The sequence below is a fragment of the Tympanuchus pallidicinctus genome, unplaced genomic scaffold, assembly GCF_026119805.1.
Source record: "Tympanuchus pallidicinctus isolate F22 unplaced genomic scaffold, pur_lepc_1.0 scaffold17, whole genome shotgun sequence".
Classification (NCBI taxonomy): Eukaryota; Metazoa; Chordata; class Aves; order Galliformes; family Phasianidae; genus Tympanuchus; species Tympanuchus pallidicinctus.
The window spans coordinates 380,822-401,021 of record NW_026294690.1 but is presented as its reverse complement, the minus strand read 5'-3'; the positions used below and the strand labels follow the sequence as shown (position 1 = coordinate 401,021).

The 20,200-nt window shown below is 44.2% G+C and overlaps 1 protein-coding gene across 2 annotated transcripts in view; it reads left to right on the top strand.

Annotated features, from left to right (window-relative positions):
- MAPKAPK3 (MAPK activated protein kinase 3) overlaps positions 1–20,200 on the top strand; it is a 42,318-nt gene that overhangs the window by 10,250 nt on the left and 11,868 nt on the right. For both annotated transcript variants that reach the window (XM_052678539.1, XM_052678540.1), the window contains 2 exons: positions 17,964–18,103; positions 18,897–18,961. In XM_052678539.1, the coding sequence (XP_052534499.1) occupies positions 17,964–18,103; positions 18,897–18,961 (205 nt within the window). The remainder of the gene's footprint in view (positions 1–17,963; positions 18,104–18,896; positions 18,962–20,200) is intronic.

Sequence of the window (20,200 nt, the reverse complement as noted above, 5' to 3'; positions counted from 1 at the left end):
CTTAGGCTTGGCCTGTGGAAATGCAAACAGTCTAATGCTGCTGGAACTTTTTTCAGACTTTTCTACTGCTTATTTACTGTGTTAATAGAAATTGCAGTGAAAAGCAGCTGCTGACAGTTCATTCCATTTAACCAGAAGCTGAAACTTCAAAGAAAAGGAAAGTTAATGCTTTAAGCTGGCTTAAATATGCAAATGAAATCGTGTATTCAAGTGCTGATATGATTTTAATTCAATTTTTGGATTCCTATTAATGGATTTTAAAGGCTAAACTTTGTAGCTGCATTTAGGAAAGAACTGCAACCCGTTTTGAGAGCTGGTTGTATTCTTGCTGTTTGTTTCTGTTGCTTTCATAGTGAGTATCTGGCTCTGTGCTAGAGTTTGTGATGTAGCCTTTCTTACAAAGGGCAGAATCTGTGGATTTTGTTCAGGTTCTGGTGCCCTGTCTGCTGGAATTGGGTGTTTTACCAGGGCTGTCAGGATTGTCCATGTGGGTTTCCACTTGTCTTTCTTTTTTCAGAAGCCAACAAAGTGTCTTCTCAGGATTTCCAGCACCAAAGGAGAGGGAAGCAGACTGATATGTGAGAGTGGTGAGTGGGGAAAGGGCAGTTTATTTAGAAGCAGTCTCAGTTCTGGTGGATTGGTATCAGTGGAATTTTCCTCCAGTTTCCCAGCTCCAGAATGAGTTTTTACTGATACTGAGATACAGTGATTGAAGGCAGTTTATTTAGAAGCAGTCTCAGTTCTGGTGGATTGGTATCAGTGGAATTTTCCTCCAGTTTCCCAGCTCCAGAATGAGTTTTTACTGATACTGAGATACAGTGATTGAAGGCATCCAGAAGGCAGAGGGAGGTGAGAGTGACTTTTGGTTCCAGTCACACTGCAGAGCCCCATGTTGCAGGCACGCCTCTGTTTGGCAGGTGAGTGTGGCTGCCTTGACTTGAGCTGTGGCTGCATGCCTGTTACCATTGTAAAATGGGGCACTGAACTCGAGAGCTATAGAAAAACTAACTTCTTGCTGCAGGAGGGGGAGGAGAAAACAGTGATATGTTATTGATAAAAGACTTCATACAAGAGCAATTAATTCTGAGTCTTTCCCACCTCTCTGCTGTCTGAATTATTGTTGGGGAGGTGTGAGAGAGGGTGAATGATTGCTGTGTTGTATTTTTGCACAAAAGCCAAGTCTCAGGGGAAGCATGGAAAAAGTTCTCATAAGCGTTGGGCCAACACAGCAATAATTCTTTCTTGTTTAGATCAAAATATTCCCAGTTAGTTGTTGGTGTCTCTGACTGTCTTGATTTCATCAGTATGAGCTAAAAGGCGTAGGGCTGCTCCTGTTGCAGGTTTTTGCCTGCCTCCTACAAGCAAAGGAGTGTGTTTCGTGGGGGAGCAATTTTAGAGAAGGAGAATGGTTTGAGTTTGGAGTGTGAGCAGAGTCATGTGAGCTGTGTGACAGGCCTGTAAGGAAAGGCTAGAAAAAATGCCTGTGCTGCTGCTGAACATGTTTTCTTGTTGTCTTTCCCATCTATCCTAAGCATCAAAGGTCATGAAGAAGTCTGTGTTCACTATTTGCATTTATGAACTCTTCTAAACACACAGGGATTTTTTGCTTTGCTTTTAAAAAATGGTTTGACTTATAAAGTGTTTTCCTTTATTGAATAAATGAATAGAATCCTTTACAAATTCTGTCCATTGTGTTACAATGGAGTGGTCGCTAATTGTTGCCACTGCAAAATGAGGAGCAGTAGTCTCTTTTCTACTTCAGTATGACGTGTCATCAGAAATGGTTTGTAACTGACTGCTTGTTTTGTAGGGAATACGTCTAGCCAAAATCCTGGCTAAAATTAGTATCTGGGGGCCTTCTGTCATCCTGCTGTGTGCTTGGAAGAACTTCACCTGCAAATATTCATGGTTTTGTTCTTTGATTCAGTTTATGCCGTCCTTATTAACTTTTTTTTTCTCTTGCGTAGTCAGAGGAAGGGTTGATTCCCTCCTCTGCTGCCTCTACATTGTGCTGTTCATTTTCTGGAAGGATTACGTTTTAACTGCTAAATGTCAGTGAATGTCAATTTTACCTTCTACCCCAAAACTTCTATTTCATTACTTTCCCTTCATCTAATTTTTAATAATCTGTGAGACATCTCTGCAGTTTTTCCATTTTTCTTCTCTCGGATCCATTTAGCAGTCAGTAAATAGAAAATCCACTTGTGAGTTGTGATTAAATTTATTGTTAATCTTTTTCCAGACTGCTAAATCAGGAGAGGCTCAGTATGTTTTTTTCACTTAGTAAGACGTATATTGAAGAAAAAAAGTGAAAATGCTTTGAAAATAAATATTTACGATTGAACTTTTTCTGAGGCCAGGTAGAAGTGTATTAGTGCTCTGCAGAAATGTATTACTACTCTGTTCTTTTCTCTCTCTACTGTTGATATGTTCCCCAATCAGTTTTCAAAGTTTCTCTTTTTTTTTTTTTTTTAAACTAGTTGTATGTAAGTTATGGTGTAAGGTTTGCATGTCTTCTCTTTTCTGAAGTAAAAGAGCCAATGTTTATATTCATAATAAAAAAGGGAGCAAATAAGCACTAATTACTGGGAACCGTAGCCCACTGGAGGCTGGATAGTAAGCACACTTGTACAACAAAGTCAAGCTCGTTGGATAAGTCACACAGAAATGCCTTCTGCCTTTTTCCTGGAAAATCTGGCAGAGTTTGGCTTGAACTAGGAATTCAGTTTTGACCTTATATTTGTTTTCCCACTGGCTGTGAAAATATCAGTCTGTCAGCATTGCTGTTTCCATGGTCAGGCTGTGTGTGCAATGTAAACCCTGGATACAGGGAAAAGTCCCGAAATAGATGGTGTGCTGCTGCTGCCTTTCAGTGCAACTGTTCTGCACTTCTGGTGACCCTGCAGCAGCCCAGGTTTTTGCAATGTTACACTGGACACTTGAGGTGGGTGTTCTGATTCCAATTTACGTTTTCCTGCATATCTAAGCCAGTTTATAATTTCTCTTAAATCTGCTGTATGTGTAAGCAGAAGAAATTGGATGCACAAGGCTTTGACTCAGCAGAACATTCTGATCATAAAACCATCGAGGTTGAAAAAGACTGCTGAGGTCACATAGTCTAATCATCAACCCATTGCCACCACGTCCACCAACCTTGTCCCTCAGTGCCACCATGGACCGTAGTGACTTTTTACTCTGTTTAAGGAGGTGAGCAGTCAGAAAAATGAATTGAAGTTATTGATATTAATTATTATCAACCAAAATCTGAGTGATAGAAAATTACACCTTGTTCTTGGGAAGCAACGTAGTACCATAAAATTGTGTGATATAATGGTGAAAGACGAATTCTGCCTAGTTTTAATCATTGAATTGGGCAGGTGACAACAGACCTAGAGATTCTTTTTGTTAACCATTTAAATCTTGAACAGTGCTTTTCTATCTTGGAAGACTGCTCCCAGTCTCACTAGAATAACTGAGCATGAATTTGAACAGAAGTTACAGCAAATGATAAAAGAAAAGATGCTGGGGGTTGTGTCATGTCCATTCCTCTACCTTTGTAAATGATTCTCAAGTAGAAACAAAAGGGACAACATAGTAACAGAGGAAAGCAGTGGGTATGATGCCCTGAGCTCAGCAGGAAGGTGACAACATTTAGCTCTCTGGAAGGTGGGAGGAATTAGGCAGAAACAAAACACCAAGGACAATGCAGGCTAATACTTAAGTATGGGATTATTCCTTTCGGGATGAATTAATGGCAGCACAGCAGCATGTCAGAACCTTACATGTAGCTGCACTTGGAGACCCTCAGCTATATCTAGTGCATCAGGACTCATCTGATTCACTACAGAATAATGCTCATGTTGCAGCCTCTTCATGTGTGGATGTAAGCACCACCTGCACCCTGTGGAATTCAGCATCGACAGAGAGCATGGATGGAGGGGAATGGGGAAACATTCACCATGAGTTATTCCAAGAGGAGTTCATTCTGGATGATGGATGCTCACAAGGGTGAGCAGTGATGAAGCTAAATATATATGGCTTGAAGACAGCATCAGGAAAAGGCATCTCAGATAAAATGGCGATTACTCTTCTGATGTCATCAGCCTCTCAGGCGCTAGCAGAGTTAATTGTAGAATGGAGCAAAAATAGCCAACGATCATTATCCTTGATTACACAAACTATCTGTTAAGAAAAGTGTTTATCGCAGTGAAGGCATCGAAACTGTGACTAATGTCACAAATCCTGTGTAAAAAAGGGAAAAGATAGAACTGGGGGGGAAAATGATGATGATGTTGTTGGAGCAGTCCTAGCAGGGGCTGCTGCTGTGTCTCTGGAAAGAGGCAGAGGGCTGACAGCACATGTACCTGCCCACAGGGTCCCAGCATGCACAATGGTGCCATGGCCTTGGTCTGCTTGCCTGCTCTCATTTTGGTACTTGGCCAGACCTGAAGGTTGGTGTTTCCTGGGCAAGATTTGTTTTGGTAGAAATTGTTCAACTGTTTCCAGTGATAAGACTAAAAGGAAAAAATAGTTTACCTGCATAAAATACAAATTAAATGTCTAGTGATTTGTTTGGATTTGAAGGGTATCGAGAGTTCAATTTCATTCTAAAATTGAATTTCGTTCTAGGATGGGGCAGTGTCACCTTTAATCATTCCAAGTTCAGCTGAGTTCTACATTTTTAATGGTCTGTGGAGATGTGTTGTTTTCTAACAGTAACAGCTGGCTCCAGGATAGGCTGGGTGCTGGGATGGGAGCAGTAAATGTGTGCAGAGCAGAGGGATCAAGGCTAAGGAGCCCCAGTAGAGGGACAGAAGCAGGGGCTGCAGGTGGAGAATGGGGATAGGAAAGGAAATTCACTGGAGGCAGCAGGAGTAGGGCTGGCTGACAGAGGGCCCCAGTGCCAGCTTCAGGGGTTTTGAGGAGGTCTTTGGGTGATGAGATTTGGTAGGCGGGGACCTTGAGATTAAGATAAGAGATTGGAGGCAAGAGATGGGGTCCAGCAGGGGGAAAGCTTCATGTCACAGTGAATCATGGAATAGCCCAAATTGGAATGGACCTGTAAGGATAATCAAGTCCAGCTTCAACACAGAGTACTGCATCTTTAACTGCAGTTCTCCTGGACAGATACAATTGTCACTAAACCATCACATTTTCAACTGTATTTGTATCATTTGCATATATTGACTTAAAAATCACAGACTCTTTAAGGTTGGAACAAACCATTAAGATCAGCTAGTCCATCCATCAGCCCACCCACCTGTGCTCAGTGAGCCATGTCCCTCACCCCTTGGGGAGGACTGCATCCCGGAATCTCCCAGTCTCCTGGTTGCTCTCTAGTCATCAAGTAGCTGGAAAACCATTGGTATAAAATGTTGTACACCTTGTTTACCTGTGTTTTTAATAGTATGTGTACTGTCATTGGCTGCTCTTTGTGTAAGTGGGAGGGGTCTGTGCAGTAGGTAGGTGGGCTTTAGCCCTGCAAGAAAATCGTGGGGGGTTATCAGTATGAGGATGCACAAATGGGTTTGGTCTTGTCAGGATTGGTTTGTTGCTGGAAACCAAACAAACCTGAACGACTGGGCAGTCAGTGTCTCTCATACATACTCAGACTCTTTCCAAGAGTGCCTGTTTAGGGTTGGAAAGCAGAGCACCCAGGCATAATGTCAGCATCCATGCTGCATGTACTTTTGCTCTCTTGCCCTTGGTGTTTTCTGCCCCATGTCAGCCTGTTTCAGTGCACAGGCAGAATGACTGGATCGCTGGATGCCTGGTTTCAATTGCTGCTTTTGTTGTCCTTGTTCAGTATGTGGCCACGACTTTGTTTCTGCTTATTCAAGACCTACTCTGAAAACAGTTTTTGCATTTCCTCCTGGCTGTGTACTGTGGTGCTTTCAGTGCGATGCCTGGGTCCATGCTATTTTCAACATTGCTTTAAGATAAGTTTATGTTGTTCCTCTTTTGCGTGTGAGGAGTAGAGGACTTGGATGTGCTTCTAGGAGTGAAATTACCCACTGGTTTCTAGGACCTCTGTTTGAACTATTTGAGTCAGGGGTGACTTAATGTTGAGTTTTTGTTTGTGTTTTGACAGGGTAAACCAGGACTGCTGCTTGGCTCAGCTGGCTCCCTGAGTGTTGCATGGGACATCAGAAAGGGACATCAGGAAGAGAGTATCAGTGTTTTGAGAGTAGCATTCAGCTGTGGTACCTATGAGACTGTTCTTTGTCTTTACAAGCTCCTGCCTCTTCTGTTGTACCTTCCAGTTCCCATGTGAAGTGGAGAGGAGGTGGGAGAGGCTGCAGCAAGCAGACCCCATTGCTCTGCACTCCCATCTACACTGCAGTTGGGTTCAGGTTGGATGGAGCTGAGAGGGGAGGAGCAGCACAAGATAGCACTGCGCTTAATGCGTACCTGCAAAGGGAGCAATTCAGGTTACTCAAGCAGCCTTAATCCTAGAATTCATTAATGTTAAAATATCTGAAATGACAAGTCAAGTGGCATTTGGCTCTTAAGTATCACGGACGTCTGTGGATAGCAAGAACGAGCTGCAAAAGAACCATTAGTCTATCCGCCATGTTTTATTTATTACATTTTTATTGATGGAGTGTTAAATGGTTCAGAGAGAAAGCAATGGAAAGAAACAATAGAATAATGAAATTACTGAGTTATGCTGTATGCACAGAACTAATGTTATCACGATTTATTACAGCCTCTCTTGTCTGTGCTTGAGCTTCTCAAACAATCTGTGCTGAAAGCACCATGCTGTGATAAAGCACAAGGAAAGTGATATCCACAGAGGATTTGTACCAGAAGATGTTTGTGACAGACATAGGAAAGAAGGGAAGTCCATATGTCCAGTCTCTTGGTGACAAGAGGAATGTGCAAGGTGGAGAATTCAGCTTTCGTTCCTTTTCCTCACTTTGTTTTGCAGAGGTTACCTCATTTCCTGCACCGTGTCAGGAACCCCAGGCTATGCGCTGCCTGCACTTTGGTACCAGTGCTGCTGGGCATCTGCGGTGGTTACAACAAATGCTGCAAGTCATCCTGGGCAAAAATAAACTACACAGGCGGCGTGTTCCCTTGTAATTTTTAGTGGCGTGGTTTTGACACCTTGTCTATGTGGAAGAATATTAATGGGTCTGCAAAAATCTTGGAACTCACAGAGCTCATGTGCTGTGAGCAGCGAAAGGAGCCCATGTTAGGGAGTTGTGGGAGAGGTGGTGAGGGCTGCGCAGCGTCAGCTTGACATGGGGGGCACAGGGCAGGGCTGGCCATGGGCTCTGCTTTGTATAATGTATGTATTGGTAGGGCTGCACCCCGCCAGTACCTACTTAGAGATTGGATGTTTGAGCTGTGGGTGCAGTGTGAAACGTGTGCTGAATGCAGTAGATTCTGATCACAAGGGAATCTCTGACAGTGGTTTTTATTTGCAGGCTGACAGCATGGGGGTTGGCAAAGGTGGGCAGAGGAATGTAACTATGAACTGTGTGCAGGTTGGTTGGTTTTGCTTTTGTGGGTTTTTTCGGAAGGATTGCATAGTCAGAAGAGATGATATTTTGTATGGCCTAAGAGAAATCTGGGCTGAGCAGTGCTGCAAGAATCTACAATGCTGTAGAGTATTTATAATCAAGAGCCCTTTAGATACAGCAGTATCTCTGCTGAATGGAAGCTCAAAGTTCATCTCCCAAGTGCAAGGGAGCACTGCTGCCTCCTGGGATTTAGCTCTGTTTCTCTCCTTGGCTTCTGACAGATACGTGTTGCTTTCAATCGTTTCTGCAAGGTATCTAAGACAACTGGGTGGACGAATCTACCAGGGAACAAAGCACCCCATGCTTCGCAAAACAATGGGGATTCGTGGCTCTGCTGTTTGTTATGTTTACTTTTGGTTTAGTTTCTATAAATAAGTGCTTAGTTCATATATGAGAGCCTGTATGCTTCATAATGTCCAGTTGGTCTTGTAATGTTGAATGAGCCTGGATCTCTCTAACAATACTGAGCCCATCAATAAGGGTTTTTGTGGGAGGAAGAGGAGGTGCTCCATGGTGTATTCTGTATTGGGGTAGTGAAAAACATGCCTTTAGTAATGAGAGCAAACATCCAGACTTCAGCTCTGTTTCTGCAGCCAAACCTAATTCCATCTTTCTCACAAGGCAAGAGAATTTTTTGTTCTGCTGCAGAGGCTGAAAATCCTTTATTAGAAATTGCCTCGGTAAGCTTGTCACAGTTACGGCAGAGCTCTGTTCCCATTCTCCAAGCCCCAGGTTCTTGGGCTCTTTCCACCTAAAGCTCCTGGGGATAAGGGAGCTGCACAGGAGCTGTGTTCACATAGCATTCCTTTGGGAAATGGGCAGTAGTTATCTTCTGGTGGTGCTCGTGTGTTTTGGAAATGAAGTGCAGCTGTCTCACGTTCCGGCAGCTCTGCAAGTACTGGTGTGCAGCTCCCAGTGCTCACACAACTTGTCTTCAGACTCCTCTCAGTCCTCCTCACGTGCATGTAATGACTGTGAGAGCTGTAAGGATCCAGGCACTGAAGTGGGAGACCCTGACATAATTCAGGCATTGTGAGGATCTGGCACCTGGACATAATGGGCAGATCCTCCTTTGGGTTTCTGATGGTTACATGCAGAGTTTCTTGGTGGCTTTGGAGCAGAGATTCTAACCAGGACCTTAAGAAGGCATTTATATTAATGAGTTGTGTATCTTCACATGGGAAAAACTTTTAATTTTGACAAAAATAGTGCTGGTTTTGCAGCCAGGGATGCAGCTAGTGATGGATAATTATGAGCTCTGGCAGCACAAGCCTCTCTTCCTCCATGTTCAAAGTATCAGAGTATGGGAATAGTCAGCTGCTGGGGGGAAACCGAGACTTTGGGAGCTGAAGGGTTTGGTGTGTTAAGGTTTGAATAATGCCACCCATTCATCTCATGACACATCAGATGACAAAGACAAACTAAGCGTTGATTTCTTGAAGTATTACAAGTGGTATGGTTTGGAAAGTGTTGTGTGGCCATATGTGAATAAACACCTGAACATTTTTGGTGATAGGATTAACACAGGAAAGTTGAGATTAGCAGCACCTGACAGGTCTCGGACAAAATCCTGCATACATGTCAGGTAACCTCCAGAGTTACCTGTGTAACATGGAGTGCTGTATGATGTCCAAAATCTGTGAATTTCCCATCCCTTCCTGTTTGCACCGGGACATCTGTCTCCATGATGGGAAGAGCATCTTGGTCGAGCGCCTTCACCTGCGCCCTGTCTCCAGCCAAGTGTTGGCCAGCCCTGCTGGTGGACCAGGCAGCCTGCTTCCTGCTATAGCACAGCCTTGGTGCAGACGTGTTTTCCTGATTCTCAATGAGTCGAAAGCTATTTGTGCTTTTCTGCAGTGGCTGCTTCCATATACTGATGTTACTTAGAATTGAGCAGGTGACTTTAGGCCAGAAAGACCTGCCGAGTCCCTTCTCTCCATTGTCCCAGCTTTCTCCCTGCCTCTCCAGCCCTTTCTGAAGCCCAGACTTCTTTCTTTCAGGCACACCAGCTTGTGGAAATGGGCCAGCACTGCAGCATGCCCTGAGCAGGTATGCTGCAGGTGATGTTTTAGGAGGAGGAAAGGGATGCATCTTCCAGCTCAGAAAAATGATGAGTGGAAATTCTTGGGTTGCTTTTTGTTCAGTGATGGTTTTTACCAAATCTCAGTTTTTCAGACCCCTGTGTTGATGCCATTTTAGCTGAGGTATCGAAACCACAGATGCCCAAATATTGTTGGGATCTGCCTTTTGCATGCATAGTCTTGTACGCCTTGTGCATGCGGCATGAAGCAGCCAGCACAACCCAGGAGTCGAGAAGAAATCTGTTCTGAAATATGAAGGAAATGCCCTTGAATTTGGGGAAAAACAAGGAAACAAAACAAAAACAAAAACAAAACAAAACCCAAACCCACTCTATTTAGGCTGTTCTGTTCTATCTTTGTGGTGTCTGAATGCAGGGAATGTAGAGCAGTTTTCCTGTAACATCTGAAAAAGAAGTGGGTCATGGATTCTTAGGGCCAGAGACCTCTGCTCCCATCTGTCACACATCCTAATACAGGGAGGCAAGTTGGCTAAAGGCACAAATAAAATGGGCAGCAAAAATGAGAGATGTTTACCGCCCTCTGGAGCTCGGGGAAGCCTGGGGAACCTGTGTGCCTGGGGAAGCAGGGAGCAGTGACCCATGCAGGGCTGGGTGCAGAACTGCAACATCAGGAACAGCTTTACTGCACCAGTGCTTGCTTATGTTGAACCCATCTGTTGAATCTCCCCTCCCCCAGGTTTATTACAATATAGATTCAGACAAAATAAGTGTGAGAAATCTTTGGAGAGAAATTTACTTTTCTCTTTCTCCTAATGGCTTCCTTTGCATTTGTAGCCTGTGCTGGATGATTTGGTTTTGTTTCTTTTCAGCTACACATTCTGTTGCATTTCTGCTTGGCGCGATAAGCAGTTCCAGGGATCTTCTTGCCTGATGCACATCTAAGCCATCAACCACTGTGTTAAGACTTAGAAAGATGTAGATCTTTGCCTGAAAATGCCAGCAGCAAACATGAGCATGAAAACATAAATGGCAACAAACGGTAGCAGCAGGGAGGTCTTACTGATGTCCTTGCTGAAGGTTCCGGAGCTTTATTTCTGAAGACAAGTCAAGTTCCTGCAGGTGACGGCTTTCAGGAGTAAGCATTTGGTATTGATCTGCCTGGGTCACTCCAGTTGGATTCCTGAGAATTGAATAAAACCTTGACACCTCATCCATGAGGGATATGAGTACTGCCACTGATGTCTGGGATTTAGCTTTAAGGTAATGCTTAGAAGTAGGTGAATCTATGGAGTGGGAGATGGCAGACCTGAGAGCTCCTTGTTTATTTCTGGGTTCTTGGGTCGATTTGTCTCAGAATCACAGAATGACTTGTGTTGAAAGAGGAATACTTGAGGCAAATGGTGTTACAGAAGAGAGATGCTGCTTGGCCTGATAGGCGATGTGAGAGAAAACCCAAGTGTGGGTGTGGAGAAAGGGAATGTCAAAGGATGTTAAATAAATAAAAGAAGAGGAAGAGCAGGGCTATGTGCGAAAGACCTGTCCTTGCACGGCATGCTGCCAGGCCTTGCATGCATGGGTGGCCATTCTGAATTCATGGGAGGGGAGGCGAAGTCAGCCAAGAGGGCATTTAGACGTTCCTCTTGGAGCTGCTGTTATCTGAGGTTAATGAGGTTAAACACATTGCTAATTCTTTCTTCTGCCTTGTTCAGTATCATCAATTGTGTTAATTTTGATACCATTTATTAGTGGAAAGACCAAGAAAGGAAGCATCAGACCTAGATGGCAGCACTTTTCTGCCTGGGCTGTGCCTCTACCACATCCTGCTCCAACAGAGATGTGTGCCCTGCTAACCCTGCTGCTGTCCCACTGTGCAGCAGCTTGCAGGTGGCTTTAGTGGTGGCTGGCACTGCGTGAGCAGGAACCACTACAAATAACACTGACAGCGTTTCGTCTTTTCCTTGACTCTCAGGGAAAATGTAGGTAGTAGAGTGCAATGGTTATTCAGTACGTTGTGTGCTTAGATTGTTTTTCTCATATGCATCATCTTATACCCTTTTAGGAAGTAAAAACAACAGATGACTGATGTATGTGTGTTAGGAATGGTTGCAGACATGATTGCTGGCAGGAGGGAAGTGAAGCTCTTGGTGAGGGCATGAGGGTAGAACTGCAATTAAAAAGTGACATAATTTTCAGGAGGGACAGTTTTTAGCTCAGGTTGCAGTATTGAATAATATAGAAGCCACATGTTGGTGGTTTGTAGCCGTCACAGCTGAGTGTAACTAAGAATAATGATGTCTCCACGCACTCTGCAGAGCAAGTGCAGTATTAAAATGCAAAGTTGTCTCTTGCATAGCACACTTCTATTGAAACTTCTGTGTGCTTCATAGCATTGAATGTACAGCCTGTTTTTGGGACTGTGGTTCAAATAGTCAAATCTGATATAATTGGAGTACTTATCAGAACAGTTGATTTTCTTCATGGGCCTTTTTTTGCTCATTTTCCTACAGAAACAACTTTATCAGCGTGGTTCTGTTGCCATGTTTTGTGCCTGCCTTGTGTGTGCAAGAAGATACTTCTGGAATGTAAACTGGCCAGCTGCTTCACCATTCGAGTTGTTTGCTGCATCTCCACTAACATTTATGAACAAAGACAGTTGACCTTTGCAGAATGAATGCCTAGATGCATGTGTAATTAGAGAATTAATAGTGGTATGTCTCATTTATTTACCTCAGGTCACAGAGTTGTGTTACTAAGTGCATGGTTGTGGTTTGAATGTTACTGCTGTAAATAAAATCCCAAACCACACCAGAACTGGTGCTTGGGAGCCCTGGCTGATGCACTGCAGAAGAGAGGCTTGTAGCAGAACATCACCCAGTGTATGCTGTCTGGGGATGGGGAGAGGCAGCACTCAGAGACCTCGGTTCTTCAGCGTGTCCAGCATGCAGATTCTTGCGAAGGAGCATGTCTGTGCTAAGCTGTGCCTTTGGCCTTGTGCACTCTGCTCTTCCTCTTGAAATACGTGTGTAAGAACTTTCAGCCTTCCGTGCCGATGGGAGGCTGGGCTCAGAGTGACTGGCAGCATGTGAGCTGCCCTCCATCCTCTTCGTTCTCCATGCTGTCAAGGCACCAAAGGCCTGCACTGACTTTTGCCATCGCTGAGTTGGGCCTGGAAGATCAGAGGGGAGAGGTGGTAGAGCAGGATCTTTCGGCACAGGAAATGAATTCTGATGCTCACTAGGCCGAGCAAAAAGCAGAGGTCCTGCAGGCACACGTGGTGCAGCTGGTGCTGCTGGGCTCTGCTGTCAGTGTCATGCAGCAGCCCACCCCTGGGGCCAGCCGTGGAGCTCAGCGCTGGTGGTGATGGCAGCCGCAGCACAGACAGGTTCAGCAAAGGTTCCAAGGAGATGCCATTTCTAACAACCTCAGCTGAATTTGAAATAAAAGGAGGAAGGTTTGGTGATGACCTTGTGCTACTCTGGTTTTATCCTTTTCCTATGGACTGATGCTGGGGCACTAAATAATTCTATCAGAACTGCGTTGGGTCTTATTAAGCAAAAAATCATTGCTTTCTTTGAGCTTTGCATTTGTGCATTTTCCTGCTTGCTGGGCTGCCACTGCAAATAGGCAAGAGCTTCTGCAATTTGGCTGATGGGGAGTGCTGATGCACAAAGAAGAATTTCTGGGTAACTTCAGTTCCTTCTGCGTTCAGACACAAAGGGTGGCTTTATCCCTTGTGGAGGGATCTGAAACAGATAAAGATTGTTAACGTTGAAGTAATAGATGTTCAAACAGTCAGGGTGTAAGAAAAGACTAGATGTCCTGAGCCACAGTGATAGCTTTTTTTTTTTTTTTTTGGTAGCATATAAGAGAGTAGAGATGAAAGAAATGTTATCCAAGCCTCCTTTTGCCATCAGCTCCTCTTGAATAAAGAATGCAGCAAATGGTGTTAGTTTCTGCGCATCAGTGTGAATTTACATTCACAGGCTTATTTGTGGGATTCAGCATTTTTTGTAACATGAAAAAAAAAAAAAAAGCGAAAGAAGTTAGGCATTTACCCACATATGCCTGAGCAGAGGCTTTCTCTACTCAGATAGAAAAATAACAGCTCTGCTTAAATACACATGTGTCTCTGCTGAGAATCCCAGGAACTGAAAGTTTCTTCCAGCTCCATTCCTGTTAATAACGGGGAACCTTCCTGTGAGCAAAATAGACTGTAGGGGTGATAAAAGTGATTGTCTATTGAAGGAGATGAGAGTTCAGGGGTCTGGAATTGGAGCGGGTGAAAGATGCATGCAGCACTGGGTGCTGCTCCAGCATGGTGCGTGCAGTAGGTGATAGCTGAGCCTGTGACAGCTCTAATTCTGGCAGGGCTGGAACCTGAGGGAGTTGCTGAAATTTCAAATAAATGAAACAAATACGTGCAAGAGTCTGAATTCCCTGTGTGGAGAATGGAGAGCAAGTATAATAGTAATATCTCATCCGTGCTAGCACGTGTGAAGAGGGAAAGTCACAAAGCAGCCATTGCTTCCTGCCCGCAGCCTGTCACACACCTCTGCCTATGGGGATCTTCTCTCTGCTGTTGTGGTTTCAGAGTCCAGAAAATGCTGCTCTCTGGGGTCCTTAGGAGGCTGTTTCCTGTATAGATTGGTCTGTTAAGGTATGAGGGTTCCTGCTCTCATTCTTTGCTTACACAACACTGAATCAATGGAAAAGCAATTAGAAGCTACTGTGTCACTTCTTAGTTTCTCTCTCTTTTTTTTCCTTTTCCTTCCCCTATCAAGAAATTCTGCGCAGGCAGAAATTGCACAGCGCTGGCCAGCAAGGCTGCAGTCCTGAAGTTTGGCTTGGTAGGCACTCACTGACCTGCGTTAGAGCAGTACTCCAGAGCTTGGGGAGCTTGAGCTGCAATGTGCAGGCCCTGGCCATGGGGCAGCCCCCTCTCTGCCCTGATTTTCTGAATGAAATGTGTTGGGTTTTGAGCTGAAAAGCTCTCTTAATGGATTTCTGATCTGGAACAGCGAAAATTTGGGAGATGGGACAATGTTTTGGGGCTTAATTGATAAGGAGTTGGGTTGGCTCATGCTGCTGCCCATGGGGTCACGACTCAGCTATTCCATGTGGGAGCTTTGGGGGAGACTGGAGCTCCTTTTTTTTCAGACCACAGCATGAACCAGCAGTCTCAGAAGAGTTTCTGAAGCTCTGGGTTTGTCAGTGATTCCCTCCGCTCTGATGTATATTGTCAGAGACCTGAGCACAGTGGTAGCGTGGCTGGCACAGCTATAGGAGCGGACTGAGGACTCTCTTCAGCCTCGAGAAGATGGCAGTATTTACAATTTTGCTACCACTGGGCTAGAATTTCAGGCTGTTTCTAAACCATCACCTACATTTTGTAGAAATGTAACCTTTAGCCTTGCCTGGCTTTCATTGTACAGGCGTCTGATTTTGTGAGACTACTTAAAAGATGTAGATTATAGCTTCCAGATGTAGATATAAGATTTAATTTATGTTTAAGGCTTAGAAGGAGAAATTCAGAGGTTGCTGTTTGATGCATCAGACATTGCTTGGCTTCTGGCACGTTTTGGTGTGTGTACTCTTCTTTTTGCACTTCCTTTCCTCTGCTTTCCAAGTGTCATTTTGATATGAGTACATCCAAGCTTAGCACTGAGGGGTACATGAAAACTGCTTGTAAGAATGGAGAACAGAAGTTGCAGATCCTCGAGTATCCAAATGCCTTGTAAAGGCACCTTGGAGAGTGGGAATTCAATTCAGTGAAATTTCCATAAGCACTCATTGCAAACATGAAAACCATCTCTGCACCCTGCAAATGCCAGGTACACAGATTATAGCGCAATTAACGTTAGTAGAGATAATGGTTATGGGTAATTAACAGCACAGGAAAGGTGAGGAGGGTTGTGTAGTGTCCTGCTCAGAAGTGGCGCTGATCCGGTCACATCCAAACAGTAAATTGCCTCATGCTTTTCTGAGCAGCCTGGTTAATCCTGAGGGTGTTGGAGCTATATTGTTGCAGTGTTGAACCTTTGAAGGGCCCTCCAGGCGCAGGTCCAAGCTCAGAAGGGCAGAGAGGAAAATGCTGATGGACGGCCCTGGAACACAGCGGCTGGGAAGGGAAAGCTGCTGAATGGGCATGGGTATGAAAAGTATAGCAGGCGAGTTCAGGCTTGGTAATGGACTTTTTGTCCAAATTGGAGCCATCTCTCTTTTAGGAAGTTATTTGTGTTGGAAATCAGGCCATCGCTGGGCTGGAGCAGGAAGGAAGAGGCGGATAGCGAGTGATCTCAAACGAGTGTGCTCTGGGTGCAGAGTGACAGCTGTGGAAGAAGTGGGTTGGCTGCAAGGGCATTGCACCCAGTGAGAAAGCTTATTCAGCTGTTTGCACCACAGAGAAGCTGGCAGTATGCTGAGGCCGTGGAACCCATGGGGCAGAGCTGAGCAGCCCCCGGGGCTGTCCATGGTAGAGAGTGTCTGCTCAGGCGGGTCATCCCCTCCTCCGTCACAGAAGCACAGCAGTCTCTCCCTACTCCCAGCCTGGAGGAGAAGAGAATCCCTTTGCATTCTGCCCAGGGGTCCACCAGCAATTTGTGTGGTGACACAGCTGTCCGTGCTGTGTTGCTGTGTCTGTTCTGCCACAGGGATTTTGGAGCAGCAGAGGGGAATAAGCTCTTTATCCAAGTGATGCAAATTGCCTGCATTGGAGTCAGTACAGAAACTAGAATTTGTGACTTCCTTCCCGTGACCTTTAAATCACGCTTCTGCATTCCAAGAGGTGTCTGAGACACTGAGCCTTGGGAAGCTCAGCAATTGGATGGAGAAGCGATCTCATTTTCCCGAGCTGATTCTTAGGTTCCTAATGGCAGGTTACATATTTTCAGCAGGTATCATGCAGTTGTGTTTTGGATGGGACCTGATGGCAAACACAAGAAGAGCTCCAGGCTAATACCAAATTGTGCAGTAGTTTTTGTTTCTGTGTTTGAAAAGAGGCCCAGCGCAGTTGTTTAATCCTTTTCTAAGGTAACTAGATCAGAGGTATTTTTCTACCCTTTCAGTGCACTGGAGGATGCTTTATATACACCCGTTGTGTTGCTGTTCTATCATTACAATGATTATTTCCACAGGGTATGAAGTACCAAACCAAAATCACAGCCATATGTTGTAGGGATGGGACTTGTTTCTCATGTGCAAGGTTCCAGGATGGGAAAGATGAGCTCTTAGAGCTCCCTTCCAGAGATTAACGCCTTTAAAATAAACCAGCCTTGCATGTGACAGGGGGAGTTTGAAGGGCCGTTCTGTGAGATGTTTCTGTCAAGTTTAAGAAACCTGCTCAGAGTCAGTATGAAAAATCTTACTGCTTTCAATCTCTGAACTGTAAGGGTTTGCACTGCACCTGGAAGACTTTTCTCTCAGCATCTGGGGGCAGGTTGGAGGTTCATTGTCCTTAGCAGGGGAACAGAATGAGAGGATCCAGACTAACAGATGCTTTTATTTGGAAGGAAATCTTATGCAGCCTCTTGGTGCTGTTGTCTGCTAAGGCTTTAACCCTTAGGTGTATACTTAATTTTCCTTCCATTGAAAGCAGATGTCCTGAGAGCCATCCCTAAAGCAAAAACTGGGAGGTAGTGGAGGGCAAAACTGGGAAGAAGAGAAGTGATCATAAAATCCGTTTTGCTTTGGAACAGAGTTAATCCTAAGCTGAAGGCAGAATTACTTTCCCTAGCTTAGGGCATTTTTTTCTTGATCTGAGTGGTTGTGTCCTGAGACTACACCTTCTTCCAACAGTTTTTTTCCTCCAAGAGGAAAGTGGGATTTCTGTGGAATACTTAGCTGTATTGAAAAAAAAATCTATAAAATAGACATAAAATGAAGGTGTGGGAGGGAAGCTGTGCCTCCTTCCTGAATTTTCCTTCCTCTTTTACAATTACTTGCAGAATGAGTCTCTGCTCCATCCAGAAAGTGGGGGGCTCCGGCCCACCTGGCCGTACAAGGTCTTGTTTCCTTACAGGAGTTCCCTTTACACAGCATATTCTGTTTGACTGCAGTGTGAGTACTGCAAAAAAAGTAGGATGAAACCTGCATTTTCTCATCTGGAGTTGGATGAGATGGCTCTGTATCCACCTCCTTCAAAATCTCTCCTTGCTGCCACTCCAGACTCCTCAGCTCTGAAAGACCAGTTGTGGCTTCTGTATTCTTCAGTCTAGAAAGTGGGACAGTTCAGAGGTGGTGGAAGTCCTGTGATGGACTGACATTTTTTGGCTGGAGAAAAATGCCCCAGGTGGTCCTTGGAACCATCCTTAAACTCAAAAATGGGCTGCATTTACGTACCACATTAAAGCCAAATAATACAAGCTGGTGTCATTGCTTTCTTCTGTTTCTTTCAGCTCCTGTATGACAACCCAAAAGCTCGTCTGGAAGTAGAATATCACTGGCGGGCATCGGGTTGTCCCCACATTGTCCACATCCTGGATGTTTATGAGAACATACATCACGGAAAGAGATGCCTCCTCATTGTCATGGAATGGTATGGACCAGCAGCACTGCTCTTTGAGGGGTGAGGGGAGCAGAGAGAGAAAATGCTGGCTTAGAAAAGAATTAAGAGGGCTTTCTCATTAGCACAAGTTTTGTTTGGGCAGCAAGCCTGTTGTTATCTCTATAGAACTTGTAGGTAAATGTACAGCTGCTTCAGCCAACTTGTGCAGTGGGAGAATGAGGAACCTTAAGCATGACACAAATTTTTCTTGTACTCTGACAATTATCCTCACGAAAGCTGGCCAGTCAATATGATCTTGAAAGATATGTCTGTACAAATACGATATACTTCGACTGGACTTCCAACTACAAGTCCTGTGATCTGACAGGATCGTTTTTATTCTGTTTCCACTATAACTTTTCCTATTCTCTCTGTGATCAGTAATACCACAGTGGTGTCTTCACTAGAGACAAATCATAACATTTTTCACTACCTTTGATTCCTATTTTCTTCATCTCCTATCCTTACACAAAACAGCCTCCTTTCGCCAACATATCTGACTTCCCAACTGCGAGTATCGTGTTCCTTATGTCAGTGTGCATTAAGCAGAAAGCATCAAAACTCCTTGGTTTTGCTTTGCTTTCTATTTATTCCATATCACAGTGGCTCTGTGCATTGGTTTGAAGGAGCGTGGTGTGTAAGAGGCATTGGCATGGGACGTGGTCTGTAATCTCTTCTAATCCGTTCCTGCCATGGTTCACAGATGCGCAGTCAGGTGATAATTTGGTCTTTCCCACTCACATAAGGTATTTTTGTTGTTGTTTCTGTGTGTTCTTTGTTTCAGCATGGAGGGAGGAGAGCTGTTTAGCAGGATCCAGGAGAGAGGAGACCAAGCTTTCACCGAGAGAGGTGAAAAATCACAAGTTTCATGTTTGTGACAAATTGCTTCTTTGCTTTTTCCCCCTACTTAGGTCTCTTACAAGATTTTTCTTTTGTTTTTTTTCTTTGTTTTTTTTTTCTTCTTTTTTTTTTTTCTTTTTTTGGTAGGTTTCCATGTTATTTATTTTCAATTCTGTAGTAAAGAGTTACCTCTAAAGTTTCTTTTGAATCAAAAGTTACCGGACTGTGCCAAGTTCAGGCACAATGTGGAAGGTTAGAGGAAAATTCCTTATACATATTTGCTCAGCTTTTTCAATTATGAGCCACTGCAGCCTTCATTACTCTTGTCTCTGGTCTCCTGCCAGACCACTTCCCAACATCAGCTCAGGTCCTGCTGTGATTCTTATTCTGGCTGTTCCTTAAACAACTATGCTGTGAGGTGGGGAATATAATGAGCAAATCACATTTTATGAAACATCTCTTATTCGAGGCTTTTAAAGTACTACTTGAAAGGAAGTGTTATTAGCCATGCTGCAAACGAGCCTCCTCATCTATAATAGGGACTGTGTGCATGTGTAAAGACCTGCTAGGAGCCAGTGACAGAGCTTGCAGTAAAATACTTCTGCCATTTATACTGTCAGTGTTGATCGTTATTTACTGAGTACTACAGGTGTGCTTGAATGTGGTTCTTCTTGCCCATTCACAACAAACAAGGTTATTTCTAACCAGGAGTGAAAATATTCGTGTTTATAACTGATGTCCTGACAAAATGATTTGAAGAGGAACAGTTTATACCTGAGTTTGTAAATTATACCTGAGCTTGTGTTTAGGAAGGCTGCTGTAGAGGCTGGGCTATTCTTGATCCTGTGTTCCCATGTTTCCTGGCCAGGGATGAGTCCTTGAACTGATATGAGCGTTGTGTTGGAGAATGAGCATTTTCAGACACTTTGTTCCTCTCTAAAATGCAAGATTCCAGGGAGGAAACTGTTCTAATGGCCCTTAGTGCTATAGACAGGATTTTTCTACTTTAGATAGTATTATATAGTATCCTATGTATTTCCTCAGAAACCATTTGTGTGTTGAGATAAAAATAGCCTTTCATTCATTCCTGAGATGAATAAGCGCTGTAGCACTGGATTCCCCAGGTTCACTGGTCATTTATTCATCAGCAGCAACTCGCCGTTAAAGCCAGACTTCTCAGCCTGTGCCAGGAAGGGAGAAGTTTTGCACAGCTTTCCCTTGAGGAGATGGGTCTTTTTTAGCTTTTCT